Source organism: Eschrichtius robustus, chromosome 2 (assembly GCF_028021215.1).
Source record: "Eschrichtius robustus isolate mEscRob2 chromosome 2, mEscRob2.pri, whole genome shotgun sequence".
Lineage (NCBI taxonomy): Eukaryota > Metazoa > Chordata > Mammalia > Artiodactyla > Eschrichtiidae > Eschrichtius > Eschrichtius robustus.
The window spans coordinates 146,477,441-146,501,268 of NC_090825.1; the positions used below are offsets into that span (position 1 = coordinate 146,477,441).

General features: G+C 37.0%; 1 protein-coding gene across 5 annotated transcripts in view; it reads left to right on the forward strand.

Annotated features, from left to right (window-relative positions):
* The window catches only part of RANBP17 (RAN binding protein 17), a 311,774-nt gene that overhangs the window by 236,064 nt on the left and 51,882 nt on the right, over positions 1-23,828 (forward strand). For all 5 annotated transcript variants that reach the window (XR_011073140.1, XM_068536342.1, XM_068536343.1 and 2 more), the window contains 4 exons: positions 4,189-4,292; positions 10,002-10,090; positions 17,396-17,503; positions 20,063-20,145. Coding sequence is in view for 4 of the 5 variants with exons in the window: in XM_068536342.1 (XP_068392443.1) it covers positions 4,189-4,292; positions 10,002-10,090; positions 17,396-17,503; positions 20,063-20,145 (384 nt within the window). In the remaining variant the exon portion in view is untranslated. The remainder of the gene's footprint in view (positions 1-4,188; positions 4,293-10,001; positions 10,091-17,395; positions 17,504-20,062; positions 20,146-23,828) is intronic.

The window sequence follows — 23,828 nt, forward strand, 5'->3', positions numbered from 1 at the left end:
TCTCAGAGCTATCTGAAATGCTGTCTCCCGGACTGTAGTCCTCATTTTGCCCCAAATAAAACATAACTCGCAATTCTCATGTTGTGCATTTTTTTAAGTCGACACTGAGGAATATTATTTTTATCTATGCATGACTGAGAACTTAGGATGTTACGTTAGTATTTACTTTCTGATGCCAATGAAAATAGTAGCCTATAAATTGGCACTTCACCCTCAAATTATACTGGTGTCTGGGCCCTCGTCTTGTTAGAAAAAAAAACTGGCAGCTTCCATTATTATTCATAAAATGATCACATGTAGATTCGGCATACTAAATATAATATATGACTGCATACTTGAATGTAAAGTTGTAAGAGCGCATGTTTTCTCTTTTCGTATCAGAAACAGTAAATGATACCTCCGTGGGTAATACAAATGAGGAAAAAATCCTTAATAGATGTTGTATAAAGTTGTTTGCATGAGATAAAAAAAAATGACCAGTTTTCTAGCTTAGATGATACAACATATCACATTGCAGTAATAGGAACAGTGCTAACTGAAACATAAACGTTTCTATAGGAATAATGCACCAGTGTCTCTCGTTTGCCTACCTTAAACTCAAGTGATTGCTGAGGAATTCCTTTCTCCTCACCAGAACCAAGCTAATTGTTCTTCACCCTCTTCTGACTTCATGCAACTGCAAAGTCAAGATTTTGTGACCCTGACTTCAGTCCCTACCTCTGACACCTTCCACCCCATCAGAGACATGGGGGGAGGAACATGAAGTTGGGGGGTAAAGCAGAACTAATTGGAGACCCTGGTTCACTGACATTTACCAGGCAGAGGATGTTGGACAAACAACTTAACTCCTTGAACCTCTCTGTTCACATGTAAAATGAAGGAAATCATCATACTAGTTTACAGGATTGTTGTGACTGGTAATGACTTACAACAGTGCTTTGAAGGTAGTAAGAGCTACATAGGTGTTCGTTAAGTAAATTAAGTACCACATTCATTGACTGCACATAAAAAGTACTCAAGAAATAACTACTGTTATTCAGTCACTACACAAATATTACTTGACCACCAGACCCTCCTCTAGGCACTGGGAATACAGTCATGATCAAAACAGACCAAGTTCCTTCTCCAAGGAGCTTACATTCTACTAGTAGGAAAGACAATGAATAAATATGTAAATTAATAGCCAGTCATAGTAAGTCCCATAAGAAAAGTGAAGTAGTTTATGGGGTGGGAAAGTAGGTGAGGGGGGAGGGCACACACTGTGGTACTGTTTTAGAGTGGTCAGTGAAGTCCTTTCTGAGGAAGTGACATTTAAGTAGAATTGCTCACCTTGCTTTCTTCAGTATTTGCTCCTTGACTTCTCCCTTCACATTTTGGTGGCCTTCTCTTGTGCTCCTGATGTCCCTATTTGCCTCAAAATTTGATTGAGGAAAGAGATGGAATCAGGAAGTTTTTTTGATCTGTAGCTCAGTATACTAAGGAAGGGTTTAAATGTTCAAGTTCTGAGTTTGTCTTTGTTCTGAGTAAACATCCTTACCTTGCTCCCAGAGGAAGGGTATTGGTCTGGCAACCTCGTGGTCACACTTTATTTGACCACCATAATCACCTCTGTTAAGTTCATGTTAAACTCAAAACAACAAAAATGCTCCTGGCTATCATTTATTAAGTGCCAGGCACTGAGCAAGGGGGCTTACGAGTGTTTTGTCATTTATCCTCACAGCTAACTTTATGAAGTAAATATTATGTCTCTTAATTACAGATGAGTGAAGAGACTTTATCCAAAGGCAGACAGCTAATAGTAGCAGAACCAGGATTCAAGCATAGAACTTTCAAAGCATCGACTCTGTCTAGCACCCTTATCTGCCTGCAGTGATCATTATCACTGTTCTCATTAATTCCATACTAGAAGAGTAAAATTACATGGTTTAAAATATAATGTATTATATATTTAAGGATTTGATGTTTGCTTCAGTTAGTAATTTTTCTATATTAGGTATTAAGAAAATAAGGTATTTTTAAAATTTACCTTTAATTGAGCAACTACTTTTCACTCAAATACAGTATTTCCCTAATATGTACCAGGCACTGTTCTAGGTGCATCATCTATTTTTCCTGTGTTAAAACATTTAATATACACAATAATCCTCAAAGATAGGTATTTATCCTTATTTTATAGATGAGAAAACTGAGACACAAAGTGATCAGCTAAGTATCCAAAGTTAAACAGTGCATGGTGGAGCCAGACACTGGGTCTGTTTATTGCAGGGGCTTAGCCTACATCATTCTCCTTCACAGAGAAATGAAAAGATGCAGTCTCGGTTCTCCAGAAGCAAAGCCGAAGATACTATCAGTGTAGGCTGATAGATCTAATAATTTACATTTACACGTTATAAATTTTATCTCATTTAATCCCCACAGTAACCTTCATCAAATGGTGGTAGTGGTAGAATGATATAGGTGGTATTATTAAGTGTTAGTATTAGCTATCTGCTAAAATATCTGCCATTCACAGCAGACTGATAAATGCTATCTAAAGGATCAGACAAAGGTGAAGAATCAGACAAAATGCTGTGAGAACCCAAAGGGAGAAGGGGAATGCTTGCAGTAGGATCTTAGTACTTGAAGGGGAGCTTAGCTCAGACATTAGGAAAGCTATCATTTGACCTGGGCTTTGAAAAATAAAACTGGCTCCTATAAAGGTCTCTAATGTTATCCACAGTTGACAGAGGGTGTATCTAAGAGGAGTAACTTGGTCGCATAGCTAGTTGACAGGGCAGGGATTATAATTTGGAGTCAGACTTACTACCATTGCACCACGAGGTCACTATAATTTGGTTTACCTTCCCCCTCACCTAGCACGCTGATCCTTGTGTCGAACAGCATACTAGGAAAGACTCATTGGCCTTTTGACATCTCTTTCTGAAGAAAGCTAAGTCCCTGAATCTGTTGGACTCCAGAAACAAAGTATGTAAGGTTAAAGGGAAAAGAGAAGTCACAAAAGATCAGGGTCAGCCAGATCAGCCACTCCTTAAGAGTCAAAAGATCCTGATTCTGCCATTGATTTTCTGTGTATGTGGCCTTGGACCTCGCTCTCCTTATCTGTAGAATAATATATAGGCCAGTGTTTCTCAAACATTTGCATGCATCTGAGTTACCTGGAGTGCTTCTTAAAACAAAAATTGCTGGATCTGGGATGAAACCCGGGATTTTATATCTAACATGTTCCCAGGTGATGCTGGTGCTGCTAGGTCAAGGACCAAACTTCGAGAACCACTGACCTCTTCTCTGAGATCTGGTTTCCTCTCTAATCCTCTATTTACAAACTGCTAGCATAGAAATCAGGAGGTCTGGACAGTATAGTTACACCTCCAACTAAGTATGCTACCTTGAGCAAGTCGCTTAACATTTCTCTGCCTGTTTCTTCATCAGTAAAGTGGGACTCACAATTCCCTGTGGCATAGGATGAATGAGAAAACTTTCTCATTTGAAGGAAACCCCTTTTGAAAAGGATGAATTATCAATTGTGTAACATATCCATATGTTAAATGAAGATTCTACCTTCAAAGTGAAAAAACAATAGAAAATGTCTCTTTTCCCCTTCTTATATAAAGAAAAAGAAGCTTATTGCAAAAGGAAGTGTACTCATGGAGAATGTACTTAAAATCCAAATGACCCATGAGGGACCCCATCCCCTTTGGAGATAAAAGTTTCCCTGACATCTATTTAACAAATTAATAAAAAAAGAACATAAATAAAAGAGAATAATAACTTAGGGCTATCTGGGCACCTGAGTCTGTGAGCCCTTTAGGGCCTTGGCACCTAAAGAGAAAGGGAAAAAAGATCCTGTTCTCTGAGGCTTTGAAAGTGCCTTTCCTTGAGGCATTAGGGAAGCTCTGGGGGCCCTAAGAGCTGAAGGGCTGAGAAGCCTGGGGCATAAGTCTATTTGATCCAATAAAGAGCCAGGAAAAAAAATGGCTGGTAAGTAATTTTGCTATTTCATTTGGCGCAAAAGAGAAGGCAAAACACCAGAATATTCAATGAGCCAAAGCACAAAATGTGGTATGGATGTGAATGCAGGCTGACCCCTCCTCAAGAACGTTTCTAAGCCTGAATGAAGCACTCACTGTGGAGGCTAATGGACAGTAGCATGCATCTTAAACCGTAATGACCCTTTTGTTTTTCTGATAGGCGAAGATGAGGACGAATTTGAGAATTTCATGCTGCCTCTTACAGTCTCTTTTGAAACAGTGTTACAGATATTCAGTAACAACTTTAAACAGGAAGATGTAAAGGTGGGTTAGTTTCCGAACATGAGAAAAGACGATTTTGTTCATTCTAGGATGTATAGATTCAGAAAAAGGTCTGCATATTTGTGTGTGCTTTGTGCTTCATCAATCTTAATTTCCCAATTGCATGTGTCTTTGAGTTGTACTTTTCATATAAGTACTTTTCTAGTTTCTTATACAAATGGACTTTGAGGTTATCGAATGATTTCAGATAGCTTATGGTTAGATGATGCATTTGTCTCTCGTGGCAGTATCTTTTAAAAGAACATTTCTCGTGGGTACACCACTTTAAATGTCCCTATTCCCTCATCGACCCCGCGCTGTATGTTTCAACATATTTATATGGAGGAATGCACAAATGTACACATGCTAAAATACTACATCTCTAAATATTTTTAAACAAGAATTTGTATAAATCAAGGCTTTATTAAATGGCTAGGCATATATGTATAAATAGGAGCTGGTCTTGAAGTATTGCATTCTTAAACTGAACAAAGTGATTAGGATAACTGATAGCTAAATAAGGTTTTTATGTGCCTGTGGGAGCCATATTAGGATTGATTTGACAAGTCAGTTCAGCTGTGGCAACAGTCATAATATCTAAGACAACATTATGTTTTATTAGTAAAATCCTTAAGTGTAGCAAGCTGTTTGTGACAAAACAGCCCCATATTTTAATATGGGGGATGGGGAGCACAAGATCTGCTAAATAGGAATAACATCTTCTGAAATTCTAATGTATCAGGGCTGTATTAAATAGATTGACACTGGTTATTATTCTTAAAAGACTAATAAATATATACCGAGAATGTAGGCACCTTTGTTGGTGATACTTGAGTCATGTTTCATCGTTATTTGAAATGTGTTGAAAATATTGATGGTCATTTTGCATGGCTCCTCTTCTCTCTACCAAAAAAAAAAAAAATTAGCAGTAAGAAGCCAAATAGAAGAATGATGGCCTTTGGTGATTATTTAGTGTAATTCTTGTACTAAAAAATAATTAACCAAATACTATACTTTTTATTTTGACATAGAGTTTTTGAAATGAATGTTTATAACATGCAATAGTCATAGAATTTTTAAAACCAAAAAAGGATCTTAGAGATTTTCTTTGTGTTTATAGTGTTGCTGAAATTCTTCACCAGAGTTTCTACTCATGTTAGCTGTATTTTTTAGATGTCTCCCAAATATTTTTAATGACCAAAAAAATCTTTGCAACTTTAAGGTGGTTATTGCTGCCCTTTATATCAAAAAGAAGCCGTGAGGTTGAAAAACATTATCTGTATAAAAATTACATTTGTCTCATTTGAAGATTTCATTATACTCCAAGCCCGTTTTGATGTAATCCCATCTAGTTTGATAGAAACCATCTTCCTAGAGTCATTTTTAATGGAGTTCCAGTGATATATCCCTAAACCAGCAAGTTCTTAACGACCCTGGAAAGTGACTGCTTGATTACACTTTAACGGTATTTGCAAATAAAATCACAAGTAATTAAGGGGAAATCTCCAGGCTTTTGAGCAAGTTTGATGCATGATAACTGCCTGATTCAGCTTCATCTAGAGTAATGCTGTGTAGGCAACAGCTACTGAGATCAATAGCAACGTAATGATAGTGGCAGAATTAAGTGAGTAACCTGAGAACTGTGCCTCAGAATGCATGCAGCTGCCACGAACCAAGGCCACACAGTGCACTCCGTGCTTCCGTCCTAAATGTTCATCAAAAGACGCCCTGCAGGAAAATGGAGTTAGATGCTCTTTATTGCTGATCGTGTCTCTTGCCACATTTATCAGGGAAATTGGATTAGCAGTTGGCAGCTGCAGGTAGACAAGATTCTGCAGTGATTAAATATGCAGCTTGGCTGCATTTGTTGTGACAGACCTTTAGTAAATTCTACTGTAAGCACCATCTGTCTAATTTGTATAAAGAAAACTTGGTGCTTTAAGCTACCGATAAAGAACTAAATCTGTTGCTTTATCATAAACAAAACTTTTGCACTAAATGCTTTTAAATGTAATTTATTAGGTTAAGGCTATTTTTCTATCATGATGAATAAATAATACATGCAGAAGTGCTTTCAGGTACTTCATTTTGCAAGTACTAGAGATAAAAACAGTTCTGTTTTGTTCTTCAATAAAGTATTTAGTATTCCAATCCACAGGAGGTGATGCCGTTAAAATATCTCTATGAAAATGCCGCAGGACTGCCAAATTCATTTAATTTGCAACCCTTACCAGGATTTTCTAACTGCCTATTGATAGATATTTTTCAAATGCGGATTTCAGGATAAACATAAGCATTAAGGACCTACATTGCCAAACTGAAATATGGTTGTGAGAGGAGGAAATGCTGTAAAACTCTTAAATTTATAGCTTTGTTTTCTTACTTAGTCCTAATAAAATTGAAGAGAACATTGAATTTTTGTCTTGGGTTTCTCTTTTCAAAGGAAAGGAAAAAAGAAAGAAATTGCTGTGACAAACCCTGGCTCTAAAGCGTTAGTTCACAGTACATGTTTCCCCCCTGTGATTGTACCCACAGTAAAATATAGTCCAGTACTCTGACTCCCCATGCATCATTTTTGTTTTGGCCATGACGTCATCAGTTTTAAGGGAAATGAATGAAAACTTGTAGGAGGAAGAGGAGCAGTTAAATAGGAACCTGCTATCTTTAGTCCCTTCGTAAAAACTCCACAATGTTAAATTATTTAAAATCCTAGATTTTCAGCATGCGCACATTAAAAGTTTTCGCACTAAGTGCCAAATGTTGCAAACAGCACTTTAACAGAATGATTTTGCTTTGATCCCTGTAGCAGTTCCTGAATAATTTATCACAGGTTATTGCCTTAATTCTGGAGAGGGATAGAGCAATAAAGGCAGATGAAAACACTCCAGTTGAAACACCTTGGGGCCTGCTCATTCCTCTGACACGGCTCTTTTGTTGGAACTATTTAGAGGTTATTAAGATGTGTCTCCAGAATTAAGAGTATGCTGTAAGGATGAAGACAGCCATCTTAATTCTAAAGACAAAGCACAATGACCCTTCACCTTCTTTTTCTTTGTTGTTATTATATAGTAGAATTATGAGGATAATATTATAGCTGCCCCCAGTAGTGCCACTACAGTAAAGGGTCTGTCAGACTTTCCATTAGAAACCCTGTTTTGGAGGTCAGGGTGGAAGGAGCCGCATTTCAACTGTTTCCCAGCCCATCCGTCTCACACTTGGCACACAGACGGCCGTTCACCATGCAGGAGACTGCAGCACTGAGCAGTTTCTCCTTGAACTATCCAAAAAAGGAATCCTTAGGATTAGATACCCCAGACCTGCCCACTCCCCAAAACAGCCTCACTTTATAAGGACCTCTCATTTTTCAGGTCAGTCAAGTGTTGACTAACTGTAGGAGAAAGGCAACTTTTGAAATAAACCTCTTTGTACTGTTTTAAGTGAGATGGTAAATTGTGGCTCTTCCTCCCCTAAATTTCAGATCATCCCTTGATCTCTGAGATTGTTTGATAACCTGGTTGAGCTCCTTGTTAACAGTTTTCCTGGTCTCATACCAGAACTGGGTATGTTTTGACTGTCAAGAAAGTACTTCCTTAGTGTTGTTTGAGTGTCTGTATAGATTATTACAGTTCTCTTGCTGCTTTGAGATAAAAGATTGTTTGAGCATGAGAGATCTGTTTCTCACATTAACACTGCATTTTCCTGCTCAGTCGAATCTTTTGAAAACATATTTAGTTATTATATTGTCATATGCTTCCTCTGCTTTGGAGTAACATTTTCTAAAATTGATATAATTTCATAGATTTGAGTCAGTTAGAGCCCTTCTATTAACTTGGTGTCTTTTAAGAAAAAAATTTGTGGTGAAATAAATATTAACCTTTTTGTGTAATAAGGATAGTCTAAAATATTTTAAGAGCCTTTTGCACTAGACACAAAGTAAAACTTATTGTTCCTGTTGACTGATTTAGAGTTGAATGGTGATGAGTACCTTATGTATATGTGAAAACTGAAGATTATTTGAAGAGTAGCCTGTAATTTGTAAGTGTACATAATAAAAATAGAATCAAAAAAGGCCACTTTAAGAGAAAGACTACAAAGAGAATTAGAATAGAATTGTTCAAAGACTTCTTAGAAGACATATTCTGTTCTGGAAGCTACAGGAAACGTGGAAAGCTGAGAAAGAGTAGAATAGGTTCCAGGTGATGAAAACAGGTTACATAAAAGGCAAAATGGTTTAAAAAAAAAATAGCAGTCACATAAGAGAACTACACAGAGAGACTAGCCAGTTATAGAAAAACAAGGACTGGTGAGATTATGAAAGGAAAAAGAATAAGTTACTTAAAGAAGCAGAAACAAAAGTTCAGGGTTTACAGATTCAGAAATTCAGATTACCATCATTCTATAAGCTGTTACACAGTATAGGAACTGAATATTCTTATAAACAGCTTCCAGTTATATTGAGTCACCTTTTAGGTATGGGGCATCGGGGAAGGGGGATCAAAAATAACAGATACTTGTGACATAAACTATTTCCTACTTTGAAATTTTTTTAGTCATGAAGATGAGGGTCAGCATTCACTTCCAAGTCCTTAATGATAATTTAAATGCCTTCCTAAAGAGATTTTCATTTATTACCAAAGTGTGCGGAAAAGAAAATCTGATAAAATAGTTCAGAGACCATTCTCTGGCAGAATATTTCCACTGAAAACAGTATCTTCAGAAATCACAGTTGCATATCTCAATTATCCCACCCCCTTGTTTTTCAATTATGTTTATTTGTACTCTTTGTTCTGACATTCTAGCATCTGTTCATGGGTTTTCTTTTTCACTTCCCAAGCATCTTCCTAAGGACAGCTTAATTAAGAGTCCAGAGTACAAGTCAGATCTCTTCTATTTAAGAGTCAAGTTTTCATTTTGTTTTGTTTTGTTTTCTCTAAAACTAAGTATTTATGGAACACTTATATATGTATCAGGCTCTTGTTAGGCATTTTTATATAAATTTATTAAATTTATTCCTGACAGCGCCTCTGTGAGAGAGGCATTATTAGCCCCTTTTAGAGATGAGAAAATTGAGACTGATAATTTGCCTTGCCTTAAGTCTTACAGTTAAGAAGAAAAGCTGGGTTTAAATTCAAGTCTTTGATATTGAGTGTAGAAGAACTCTTTTCCTTATATCTCTTCCTTGCTTGGGGAATGTGAATGCCATTCTGGGTATGCCACGGTACCAATAGGTCATCTGGCCAGTTTCATTTTGTCCTAAGTTACTAAAGATATTCCTTAGGGATCTTTAAATGCCAGTGTGCTTTCAGGTTAGACTCCAGATTGCATAGTGGGACTGATTTCTTGCAAGCCAATGTGGTTAAGATTTGCTGTTATTAAATAATGTCTAGACCCTGTACATTTTTGTTTCGTGGAATTATCAATACTCTTTTTTGTCTAATTTGGCATTATTCAGAAACAAAGTATTTTAGGAATCTAAATGTTTCTAAGCTATTGGAATTATGACTCAGCTCAATTTATAAGAAGCAGAGTTGGTCAGCAGATTTGATGGTCTGTTTGCTTAAAAAGTCTATGACTTCCTATAGAAAGAGATCTGAGCGAGACATTTTAGCTAATGAATCAAAATCAGATATGTGGTCATTATTGCCTGATTATTACTCCATCTGCTCTGTGCTAACGTGAAAATCAATTACTGTGTCTCTTTCCCACTGACAGCGTATGTTGATCGGGCTGGCAAGAGATCTTCGAGGGATTGCCTTTGCACTGAACACAAAGACCAGCTACACCATGCTGTTTGACTGGATGTATCCTTATTACACTGTGACAATACCAGCTCTGTGCACAGAGGGATGCCAGGCCCCTGGCTTTCGTTTAATAGTATGGCACAGTAGGGAAGAGGAAACAAAGCTAAATGAACTAATGTGTAATCAGCTAAAAATTACAGCACAGTGGCAGCAGTACAGATAACTGAGCACAGCATTTGGAGACCCAGCTCAGAGAGGTCACTTTTTTGGTGCCATTAAATATTGACACCTTAAAAAAATCACATCCCCAAATGATTGTTTATGTTGGGGTTGCAGGGATAATTGGGCTGACGTCTCTAACTCAAGATCAATGGATCCTACCATTTGGCATTTTCGAGGAGATTTGGATTCCTACTCTATCCCAAATAGCAGAGCTGAGGTCACTTTATCTCTTTGAGGCTCAGTTTATCATGCTGTAGTTTTTCATCATCATGAAAATATTAATGGACATGAAAAGGGGAAAATAAATCGTTAGGATTTTCATTTGATATAAAATTTGAATTTACCTTTGCCAAGGCTTAGTACAGACAGCAAAATAAATAAACAAGGAAACAAACATTCCCCCCACAGAAATGCCTCATCATTAATAGCAAAAAGATTTGGTGTTAGGCAGACCTGGCTTGAATTCCTAGCTCTCCATTTGCCGTGTAAACTTTGGCAAGTCTTTTCACCTCTCTGAGTTTCCTCATCTAAAAAAAAAGAGACATCCAGTATCATGGCCTATTGTAACCATTGAAATAGGTAACGCACTTTGTATAATGTCTAGAACATAATAGGTAGTCATAAATGATTACTATTAATATTGTTTTAACAATATTGTACGAATCCTCTTTGATCTTAACAGAAAGTGATAGTTTATGCAAGTCATGTTAAGTGTAACATATGTTTTCATGCCTTTATACATGAAACCATCAGAGCACGTGAGAAAATTCTGTAACCTTAAAGTTATTTTTTAAGTTACATTGTCAGTTGCTCTTTTCAAACCCTTCTTATCATAAATAAGAACTTCCCTCATGAATTGAATTACAAAAGAAACTTCTTAAAGGTAATCTTCAAGTACTGATGGCACAGTTATGGCCGAAAACATAACTAACGGGATCTGGGCATGTTTCAGGGAGAACGCTACACGTTAAAGAAATCGTTTAACATTAATTTTGAATACTTACTTACATTTTTACTTACTATTAAAACCTACCTCATCAGATTTATGTGCCCATAGAAGGGTTAGAGATAAGAATTTTCCATGCCGTTTAGAAATCATGTATGTCTTTATATCAGCATACAAAGTACATGTACAGAGATCGTAGATTTTAACATGGAAAGTCATACAACTCTTTTAACTATGCAGAATAAACTGGAATTACATATGACCCTTTCATTTCTCTAAACATAAATAGAAGCTCACAAAGCAAAAACTTTCATTTATTTGAAATATTGTAAAAACCTACTTTTAGCACTTTAAAATTGATGGTGATCTTGAAACCAACCTACAACTCTAGGAGGTCCAGCAATTGATGCTTCACGTTTTCCTCAGCAACAATCTTAACTAAGAGTTTAGATAAGAACTTTCCCCTTAGCATCAAAGAATAGAAATATCTGTCATAATTGATACTGCCTAAAATTTATAGAACATATTGTAATTTAAGTTTTTAATTAAGTCTGTTTTCCATTTCCTCACTTTGCTCCTTCTTTTGGGCACCTATCTGAAATGAAACTTTTGTCCAGCAGATGGCAGAAAATAGCAAATGGAAAACCTTGGGACTTAACTGTTTTGTTTTGGACTAGAAACCACTGTCTCCTCCATCTGACTGTAGACGTTGATGTTATTAGGGTCAGAGACGGAGGGCGAAGTGTCAGTTATGCAGGAAGTTATGTTAGATTGCCAAACAGGATGGCTTGGTACCGGCCTTGCTTATAATAATTGAGTTTCAGTAGCAAATCAGCTTCCTTGGGAAAAGGCCAAAGGCTTTTCATAATTGTATTGACAACAAAATGAATATGATAAATGGTGTTCATTCAGTTGAGGCAAGATTTATAGTTTTCCTTTGGGCAAGGGATAAAAGAGCAAATATTTATAATAATAGTAAAATTTGTTTAAAAGTTGCATTATTTGATAATTCAAAGAGCTTTATTAAAATATTTCAAAATACTTTAAGCAGTTTCAGGTGATAGAGTACAGATTCTTTCCAAAGTATTCTAGTAATGTAAAAATGAGCAAGTGTATGATAAAAAAAAAAAAAAAAACATGGATATGAAAGTCATTTATTCTTCCTAAAATATTGATATGTCAAACCGTCAGTGATGATTCTCATATTACTGCTGGAGAAAGTTTATTTGCCTTTTATCCACATAAATGTGTGTTCTTTAATTTGCTGTATAGTCCTTAGCATACAGAAGAAACATCCTGTAAGAGCACATGTCGTCTTAAAGTCAAAATGCATTTTATTTATCGTGATTATTTGATAAAATGCTATTTTAGTGGTTAGCTATTTAATTTAAAAACATTTCTATAAACACTGACTGCATTAACTGGTACACGAACTACATTGCTTATCACTCTGTCCTTCCAAACCTAAATTGCCTGAAACTACACAGCAACCATGTTGATAAATTGTCCCACTACTGGAGAATAGAAGAAGAATCACTGCTATTTCTTTGCCCCTGTAGTGAGAATGCAACAATATAAAAGCACCTTACCTTGCACTGTATTTAGTCGCCTTGTTTAAACTTTTTCCAGATCATACTTACACTTAAGTATCAAAAACCCAGCGGGAAATTGAAAAAAAATAAAAATAAAAGAATGTGTATGATGCTGTTTCCTCACACTCATTCTTTTAATTGTCATAATCCTGATCTTTGAGTACACTGTTTTTCAGTCACGCAGTCAGTGCTGTTGTTTAATATGCATAAGCGCATTTTACAAAGACAAGGCAAGACAGTGAGATTTGTAGGGAAAAGAAAAAGAACTTTGGAATAGGACAGTCTTAGGTTCCAGTCCTGGGTTCCCCACTTAACAACCTGTGGGGTTTTGGGTAAATTACTTAATGTCTCAGAATCACAGTTTTCTCCTCCATAAAACAGGGCTAATAATACTTGTATCACAGGTATGTTGTAAGAAGTGAGTGAACTGACATATATAAAGGGCCTAGTACAGTGTCTGGCACAAAGTAAATATACCCCTCCACTGTTGTTAGTTCCTTTCCCTAATATGAAATGAGACAAAGGAATCCGATTTGCTCACTTGTTCAGCAAATTTGGCTAAAGACTGTCCTAGGATTCATGAGGGATGTAGATTTCTTAGACTCAAGTCCCACCCCAAAATGAACTTACAGTTTAATAGAGTCAGTTAGGTATCTACCTAAACAACTGTAATAAAGTACAGAAGGTGATAAGTGCCATAACAAAGATAGAAATAAAGTGATTGCATTTTGCTGGAGCATCAGGAAAGGCTCTGTAAAGGTGAAGATATTTCTTTGGGTCTTATCACATAAGTAGGATTGGACTATTGGAACTGTGAAGTAAGAGGTTTTCAGTTGGTCTAAGCACAGGTTTAGGAAGGAGAGTAGTAGAGAACATGTTTTGTTAAAGATACACTTACTTTATGGTTGGACACGCAGATTGTCTGGGACCCTTGAATATCAGGCTAAGGAACTGAGACCCTTATTCCATAGATGGTATAAAGCAATTGATGATTTTGACTGACTAACAGAATCAGAATTGTATTTCAAGAAGAGACTAGTCAGCAGTATGTTGGACAAACAAATAGGGAAGAAAGTAAACCTGAAAAATTGCTGTTCAACAGGCATATTTTGAGTGCATTGTGCCAGGCATGAGAAATGAATAAAATGATTGCTTTTTATAAGAATGAATAAAATGGATCGCTCCTTAGAAGCTCATAATCTAGTGGCCATAACAAATAACTAATAAACCATCAATGTATTGTAACAAGGATGCATGCAAAGGACCATATGAACATTTAAGAGGAAGAGATTGGTATTTGGGGCAAAAAGTAGGCTTCCCAGGGAAGTAAAAGTTGAGCTAGGTGTTGGAAGATGAATAGGCATTTGCCAGACGGAAAGAGAGAAGGCTTCCCAGCAGCATTTGCCTCCATGAACAAAGGTATAGATGTTTCACATTAAAGGAATACCTTTCAATTAAGCTCTGAACTAGCAGGCTATTTCTGTTCTGGAACCACATCCTCACACTCTTATCTCCTAAAATTTTTAACAAAAACCTCTTTTGTTGCCTTCTAGTATATTAGAATGCTTTCTCTACTGTGAAATCTCAGAGGAAAAGAATTACTTTTTTACTCATTTATGCTTTCTTGGGGTCCAGCACATAGTAAGTAACTATTGGATGGATGGATGGATGGATGGATGGATGGATGTCGTCAAGAAGGAAACCTCATTCTTTTCAGTTTTTCATATTTAGCATCTTATAAGGCAATAGCATATCATTAATTTTTTTATTTTTTATTTATCTGGTGTTGACCTTAGGAATCCATTGAGGAGATCTAGGTGAAAGCAATTAGATCTGTGCCACTTCTACCTAAGGTCTCCCACTGTCTTCCTCCTATCCATATATACATAGTTCTCACAAGGCCACTGGAAAATTAAACTCCTAGAGTGGGTTCTGATTCTCACCATGTAATCTGAGTCTGGCACTCTCACTCTGAAACCCTTTTAACCTCGCTGCTTGGTAGACCTCTACTCTGCTTTCCAGTAATCACTCATTTTCTCTGTGGCAGTCACCTCCGTCAGAAGCATATTAGAGTTGGCACCACTCTCATTCCACACAGAAAAGGGAGCCTCCCCTCATATCCCGGGCCTTATCCCCTCGTGAATACAGTGTGCTCTGAAAAATATGATGGTCCTGATGTCTTTAGAATGCCTTGCAAAGGGGCTTCTGTGTGCTTACGATATTCTTAGATTCTGAGATTTGGGTCTTTTCAGTCTCCTGATGAGTCTTCCAGATGCTTTCCCACTCGTGATCACTGAGTTTGTACTCAGATCTCTTGGTGGAATATTTTCTCACCTGTACTCCTCTGGCACTGTTTCAGAATTTTGGTACTCAGAGCATTACTATTACGTGTGCACCACCCAGACTCAAGCATGAATTCACCAAGAAAAAAAGCCATGTCTTACTTATCACTGGATCCCTGGCACAGTACATAGCACAGAGTATCTACCATCTATCAAAAATAACAGATTTTCTAGTCCATAGAAAAAAATAAAACAATAAGTTATCTGACAAAATGGAGTTAATAATCAAGTTTATTGATTTTATATTTTTCATTTTCATCCAACTGAAACCTCATTCACACATATACACTCACTTCTCATCTCCTCTCTCTGCCTTATTTCCTTTGTAGCACTTTCTAAAAGATCGTATATCTTATTTTATTTTCTGTCTTATTAGAATATAAATTCCACGAGGGCAGGGATTTTTTTAATGTTTGGTTCACTGATGGGTCCAGAGAGTCTATAACAGTGAGAAGACATTTATAGAATAGGCCTTCAATAAATACTTAAGTAAATTGTTCCTATATATTCAAATACAGCCTTAACATGGTATATCTAGGGGGACAAAAGTATTGCTTTTTGCACTTTTAGGGAGCCTGACACTCTTAAGGTAGTTAAGGGCTTATTTTCACTGAATGTTATGTGAATTATTTCGTGAAGCTTCAAAGTGAAATGCATAGCTTAAAAGAATCAAATAGGTAGGTCTAATCAAGTATGCTACACCTCATTTTTAGGTTGGCAGGTTTACCACAACAAATACTTATTGAAATCTATTTTGTGCCAGGTCCATGCATACAGTAAGTACCTATGCTGTGCTCTCAAAAAGCGTGTAATAGGAGAGATAAGGTGCTATGATAGCACTAACACAGGATACCAGAGCCTTACACAGGAGACACACTTAGTCATGCGGGATTAGGGGAGGTGTCACGGAGGCTTCTTGGAATAATTGACATGTATATTGAAATATGAGGGACAAATAAGAATTAACAAGGTCATAGTAGGGAAGCGCAGGTCTTTGCCCTTGAGAAACTCACTATCTAATGGGGCAGATGGGTAACACAAGCAACCAACCATAATACAGTTTGTTATAAGAGAGACGTGGTCAAAGTGCTCATTGAACTTAGATGAGGAAGAGATTGGTTCCTTTTGACAAAAAAGAGAAAGTTTCACCATTCCAGGGGAAGTAAAACTTGAGCTAGATGTTGAAATACAGTTTGGAATGTGTTAAGCAGACAAAGCAGCGTATAGAGGAATAGAGACAAGAGAGAGTCGGCATCAGTGGATTTGCAGAGAATTAAGAATGGCCAAACCATAGATAAGAGCAGGAGCACTAAGAGACGAGACTGGAGGTAGGCAGGGACCAGATATTAAGGACCTTGTTTGCCATGCTAAGGAACTTGAAATTTATTCTAAGAGCAGGGAAGAAAATTGTGATCTTTCTCACCATAGAGATCACTACCCATACCACACAGGAAAGGAACAACATGAGCTGATTCAGTTCAGCACTTTCCTCTGAAACAAAAAGACAAGTACATTGAAAAACATCAGAAAGAGACAGATTTAGGGATTAGGAAAAGAAAAAGGAAATGAAGGTAGTGGCATAGGAAGGGTTTTTTCTGCTGCAGCTTTAGGCCTTAATTTTATATTTCTGTGTCCATTTGTTAGGAGGAGGCCAGTTCCGGGTTAAAGGGTCAGTGGAGCTGAGTCAGAGTTTTCCAGGTTCTGGTGGTCTCAGCCATTGACTTAACAGAGGCATGCACTCCTTGGTATTGATGAGGATGTTTGAGAATTCCTCCTTGAGTGTACAAGGGACTACCTTTTAGCAAACTGACCTTGAGTTGAGATTAAAAATTACCCAGAGCTTTTTTCTTCAAGCTGTCATCCCCAGCGTTCCTTGGGGCTATAGTGGGACTAAGCAGAGTTAAGTCAACAACTTAAAAGAATGTAGATAATTTCTAAGCTGGGAGATAAATACATGGGGTTTACTATTTCCCTCTACTTTTATGTGTTTTAAAAGTTACATAGTAAACAACATTTTTTTCTTAAGTAGTTTGATGCCCAACAAACTCTGATAATAGCAATTCAAATTTTTTACCCTTATTAACTAAACTTATTTTCCTTTCCTGCAATATTAAGCATAATTCTTTAAATGTGTTACATGATACTTCATAAGTATGCTAAACAGAACAAATGTGGATTCCTTTTTTTTTCTTTTTATGTGACACCAATTTTCGGAAACAATATTTCTTTTGACCCTTAAATTCTTTAACAGGCTTCATAAAAGGTACCCAACATATATTCCCATTCTTCAGAGGGCTGTTGAGCAGTGGTATGGAGAGCCAGCATGTACAACTCCCATCTTAAAACTTATGGCAGAACTGATGCAAAACAGGTAAGAGTTAGGATAGGCGAGTGAAAAGGTAATCTGCTATTTGGTAGCACTCTTTGGAGGTCAGACTTTCCTGCCTGGTGTCTGTATATTTAAGGCTTAGCAAGAACCCAGGAACCAAAACTTAAGATGATCCAGTTGAAGGCAGTAGAATTAGAGATATAAGGTTGAGACTTTGGGCGAGAAAGAATTTAGTATACTTAGGTGTATATGGGGACTATGGGAACTGGGGAAAAAAATGGAAGACTACAGCCACCATTATTTAAAAGATTCAAAAGCACAAAGTGGAGGAAGGTAGGTTTTTGTTTTGTTTTGTTTATAAATTTATTTATTTATTTTTGGCTGCATTGGGTCTTCGATGCTACGCGCGGGCTTTCTCTAGTTGCAGCGAGCGGGGGCTACCCTTCATTGCGGTGCACGGGCTTCTCACTGCGGTAGCTTCTCTTGTTGCAGACCACAGGCTCTAGGTGTGTGGGCTTCAGTAGTTGTGGCTCACGGGCTCTAGAGCGCAGGCTCAGTAGTTGTGGCGCACGGGCTTAGTTGCTCGGCGACATGTGGGATCTTCCTGGACCAGGGCTCAAACCTGTGTCCCCTGCATTGGCAGGCGGATTCTTAACCACTGTGCCACCAGGAAAGTCCCAGGGCAGTTTTAACTGTTTCACTGCTTAACTGCAGTTCTGTAGAGGAGGAAAGGAGTTTAGAGGTCTCTGAGTTGAGATGCTTTATTTTATGGATAAGGGAACTGAGTCCCAGAGCAATTCATGGACACATAGTTTGTCTCAGAAGCCCTGGGCATTGTCCCTGCCTTGACTTCTAAGCTATCCTTCTTCCTCTGTGCCAAGATGCACATATGTGGATGATTTATGCACTCACAATTTTTATTTAAATAGCAACTACCACACTTCTCAGAAATTGCCTAGGTGACCTTATAATTTGCATAGACAAGCAGAGGTTCAGGTTCTTCGTATATAAATATTAACAAAGGTGTAGCTAAAAGAGAAAAACTGCAATAAGCTGATTAGTTTTACCTCCTTAAAATATGTCATTATGAATATGGCTTAGCACCAAATTACCTGTCACTTAGCCATCCTCTTTCATCAGCTCCTCTTTGTAAATTGCGTGTTGGAAGGGAGATATCCAGACAGGGAAGGAGTATGGATTGCAACTCTAATTTGATCTATGGTGCTGAGTTTTTCACAGCAGTAATTTAAAATTTTTTAAACAAGAGGTGGGAAAAGACCTGGCAAATAAATAAATGTGAGTATTCTTTTGAAAGCTGTTAGTTTTTTTAAAACTGTTCTCTAGGTGCCTTAAATACTAAACGAAGGGTGGCTATATATTTTATATTAGAAATTTAGTTTTTATTAAATTACAGTTTTTTCAGCCAGATAATTAGTAGTTCATATTACTGATATAACATTTAATACTAAAGGAGAAAATCATTACATTGTATATTGTAAAGTATTTTATATCTGCCATAGGTGGATAATTCATATCTAGCACAGTTGTCCAAAGAACTACCTGGTAAAAATTCGTAATCCCAGAAAATGTTATCTTGTCTATATTTCTCTGGAACCTAATGTGAATTATGTATATACATTTCTTTAATCGGAATTCTATGCCAACAATCAAGTGTTTCCAGTAGTATTTCTAATAAGTTATAATTGCACTTAATTCTGAAGCATTTTGAAAAAGCATAGAGAAGCAGCAATTTATTCTATTCCTAGCAGTTTATTCTGTTCCTTGGCAAATATCTTTGCTTTCTGGGGTTTCTTTGCTATGACCTATTTCATATTTTTGCGTATCCTTTTAAAAATATACCGTTATTTCTTAAAAGCAGAGCAACAAGGTATATTGGAGCCAACTAAAACCAAAGTGATGTTAAAAAAGCAAATATTATGTCAGGATGGCATGTCAGTCCTTTACACTTTTCAGACTGTTCCCCAACCTGTTAGGAACTAGGGAAATAGAACTGTTCTTATTTAGAACTTCTGGGATTTGATTCTCTTTACTTGAGCTATGTTCAATGGAAACTATAGTCTGTATGTAATTTAATGTGTTTGAAATATGCTTGAAGTATCAGGTGATTCATTATGCATATGAGCAGTATTAAAGGGACTTAGATTTACTGTTATTTGATAATTTGTTTTAATGATGTGTATTAGGCACTACAGGAGATCTCAAATGTAAATCTCTATCCAAGTAACTATATAAACTTATACATACTTGGGGTTTTCTTTATTACTATCTATCAACCACTTTGCATGAAAGGAGAGGGGTATAAGAGGTCTGTGATGTAGGATGTCAGGATATTGTTTTGACAGATAAAAAGTGAATTCTTTGAATCAGCAAATAAATGAAAATAATTTTATTGTTCTAGTATCTTTATAGTGAGAAAATTAGCACACACATTTTATCAATACTTGTTTAATGGAATGACACTTTAAAAAAGGGATAATTGTACTGTTGCTACTTCTAATAAATGAAAATTCTGGGTATTTTAAACCTATATTTGGTTTCTTTATCTGCATATATAGTCTAAATTTTTGCTGTATTTCTTAGATCCCAGCGTTTGAACTTTGATGTATCATCTCCTAATGGAATTCTTCTCTTCAGAGAAGCTAGTAAAATGATTTGCACTTATGGTGAGTATCCTTTTCCATATTTGCCTCTGCAATATAACTTTTATCTCTTTGGAGGAAAGAAAGATGTTAGTTATTTTGTTCTTTTGAAGCTTCATATCTGTATGAATTTGTGAAGTGGGTAATAGGGGTGCAAAAAGCCAGGTAGCTATCATATTGACATCAAGAGAAATAAGCAACATGCCTCTGACTACAGATCATGCCTGACCAACTTGATGAATTTCTTTTAGATGAAATTGCAGTGTCAGTAGGTGAAGGGAATACACTATAGATAGAATATTGAAAATTTATAGCATATTGAAAATTGCTAAAAGTTACATCAGGGAGTTTTAGTGTATTGGGTCAAAGATGCGTAAACCAGTATGTCACCGGCACTGAATTTTGGAAAAATATCCTGGTAAAGAGCAGTAAATATTTTATTGTAGGAAATTTGGGGGCACTGCACCCTAAGAATCAGAGTTCTACAGTAATGATTGTTCTATTCAATTATAGTAAAAAAAAAATGTGGTTAGTAGTTAGAAATGAGCCTTAGAACTACCATAAACCCTAATATTTGCCAATGCTGACAGCTTCATCGATGAAATTCTCAACTCTCTGAGACCTTTATGTAGCCAGGGAATGAGGATATGATACAACAGATAAGAATCCTCTGTTAGTTTGCCACACACTGACTGAATACTAACTACAGGCTGGACGCTTTGCATTGTTCTTCTTGAGAGATGTCTCTCTGTGTCCTCCTTTCCTTTGTCCTCTTCTTTTTTGCCTGTCTGGTCTTACTTTCCCAAATCAACAGCCAACTCTATGCTTGGCCTCAAAAATTGCCTGTGATTCTCATACTTCTTTTTGAGTACCTAGAAACAGATTTTACAAAGTTTTGTAAAGCTTCTTTAAGTGAGTGTGTGTATGTAGGAACAGCCATTAAAAGCGTATTAGTTTATTTTGTGTATGGTGTTAGGGAGTGTTCTAATTTCATTCTTTTACATGTTGCTGTCCAGTTTTCCCAGCACCACTTATTGAAGAGGCTGTCTTTTCTGCATTGTATATTCTTGCCTCCTTTATCAAAGATAAGGTGACCATAGGTGCGTGGGTTTATCTCTGGGCTTTCTATCCTGTTCCATTGATCTGTATTTCTGTTTTTGTGCCAGTACCATACTGTCTTGATTACTGTAGCTTTGTAGTATAGTCTGAAGTCAGGGAGCCTGATTCCTCCAGCTCCGTTTTTCTTTCTCAAGATTGCTTTGGCCATTCGGGGTCTTTTGTGTTTCCATACAAATTGTGAATTTTTTTTGTTCTAGTTCTGTGAAAAATGCCACTGGTAGTTTGATAGGGATTGCATTGAATCTGTAGATTGCTTTGGGTAGTATAGTCATTTTCACAGTGTTGATTCTTCCAATCCAAGAACATGGTATATCTCTCCATCTGTTGTATCATCTTTAATTTCTTTCATCAGTGTCTTATAGTTTTCTGATAGTTTCCTGCATACAGGTCTTTTGTCTCCTTAGGTAGGTTTATTCCTAGGTATTTTCTACAGCAGAAACTAACACAACATTGTAAAGCAACTGTACTCCAATTAAAAAAAATAAAAAAGCATATTACTTTTTAAAAAGTAAAACCTATTTTAAAAAGCAGAAAAACAGTTCTTTTAAATTGTTTTTACTTCAACCCAAAATATTCTGGGACTCTGTTCTGTATGCACTGTAGGCCTCTGTTAAAAATGCTTAGTTTTAATTGTACATTTGATTTTTAGAGTTTGAGATCATAAGTGTATAGAAACTACAGAAAGCACCTATTTAAGACAGTAAACTTAAACTCTCCTATTTTCATCTGTACCAGCAACTATATTGCCACGACTTTTTGCATCTGTTGAAAATGGATACATTAGAATCATATAAAGTAGAAATGCTTTGCCTCCCAAAGGTAAAAATGGACCCCTTTTTAAATATTCTCAGTACAGTTTGTTGTGTTTCCAGGGTATATCTAACTCCTTTCAGTGTCTTATCATACAAAGACATATGACTGGAGCTTTCTCCAAAAGCATGATATCTTTTAAAAAACATAGTTTTTGGCAATTAAAAGATCTGAGTACGGGGCTTCCCTGGTGGCTCAGTGATTGAGAATCTGCCTGCCAATGCAGGGAACACGGGTTCAAGCCCTGGTCTGGGAGGATCCCACATGCCGCGGAGCGACTAGGCCCGTGAGCCACAATTGCTGAGCCTGCGCGTCTGGAGCCTGTGCTCCGCAACAAGAGAGGCCGCGATAGTGAGAGGCCCGCGCACCGCGATGAAGAGTGGCCCCCACTTGCCGCAACTAGAGAAAGCCCTCGCACAGAAACGAAGACCCAACACAGCCGTAAATAAAATAAAATAAATAAATTAAAAAAAAAAAAATAAGATCTGAGTACCAATTCTAGTACCAACCCATATCAACTCCATGACCTTCAAATTCCATTGCTGCCTAGTTTTCTCATATGTAAAATTAGAAATAATGAATACCTACTGACCTACCTGTCTAGTTAGGATTAGAGGTGGTTAATTGAGCTACTCTGGGTAAAGAGCTTGGCACAGGTTGTGACATGGCTTAGGTACTCAGTGAATATGCCTTTCCTTGATCCAGAGCCATTCTCTTACACTCACAGAACCAGCCTCCTTTGGATAGGGGTTCACTGACCTCATCACTTTTTTATTCAGGAATGCCTTCTGCTTGGACCATGCTGTCCTGCTTCCTTCTGCCTGTAACAAGTGCTAAGCGTCTATTTCCTCACTTTTTAAAAAGAAGTACTTCCCCATTATGAAACAATGCACGTATAAGAATTTCTTAGTAGTCAATAGACCTTTAACTATACAAATGTTAGTTTCCTGTTACCAACCACAGTTGTATCTTTCCTTCCCCCTTTTCTGGATCCAGTTTCTCTTACTAAGTGAGGCTTACTCACTCTTGCAGTAGGGCTGATAAGAGCAGCAACTTCTTCCTCTTCCAGGATCTCTGAATCTCTAGTATAGGACAGAATGTATGTCCAGCAAGTAATACCAAAAGGAATCTCAGAACAACGCCAAGTCTATGGGCTTGAAAAGCTATTCGGTCCTCTGTCAGGTTGTTTGACATAGACAAAAGCGTTGCAGCAAAAGCTGAGAAAGAAAACTGTGAGGATTATATTGGAGGAAGAAGAAGAGGAGGAGGCAGAGGGAGAGAGAGGAAGAAAAGAAAAAGAAAAGCAGAAAAAAGAAAAAGAAAAGAGAAAGCCTTCAAAGCATTCTTGAGAAGAAAAGCCAATAAGGAGTTTTCTTACTCTGAAGAAAGACTAGGAGATTAGGGTAAGGTTCTTCTCCTTAGTTTGGACTAATAATAATGGTTGCTTCCATTTTTTAATCAGCTATTATGTGCCTGCTCCTATACTAGACCATTAATCATACATTAGCCCATTGAATCCTTAAGGTAAGTATTATTATCTGCCACTCACTAGTCACTTGGCCTTGGTTAAGTTGCTAAGCCTCTCTTGCTTCACTTTCTTGTTAAACAGAGAAAATAATACCTACTTCATAGGGTGGTTATGAGGATTCAATTACGTAGTGCATGGAAAGCCCTTAGATCACTTAGCTACTGTGATTACTGTTATGAAGAAATTGAAGCTCATAGAAGTTAAAGATTTGCCAAATATTACATAGTTAGCAAATAGTCAAGTTGGAATT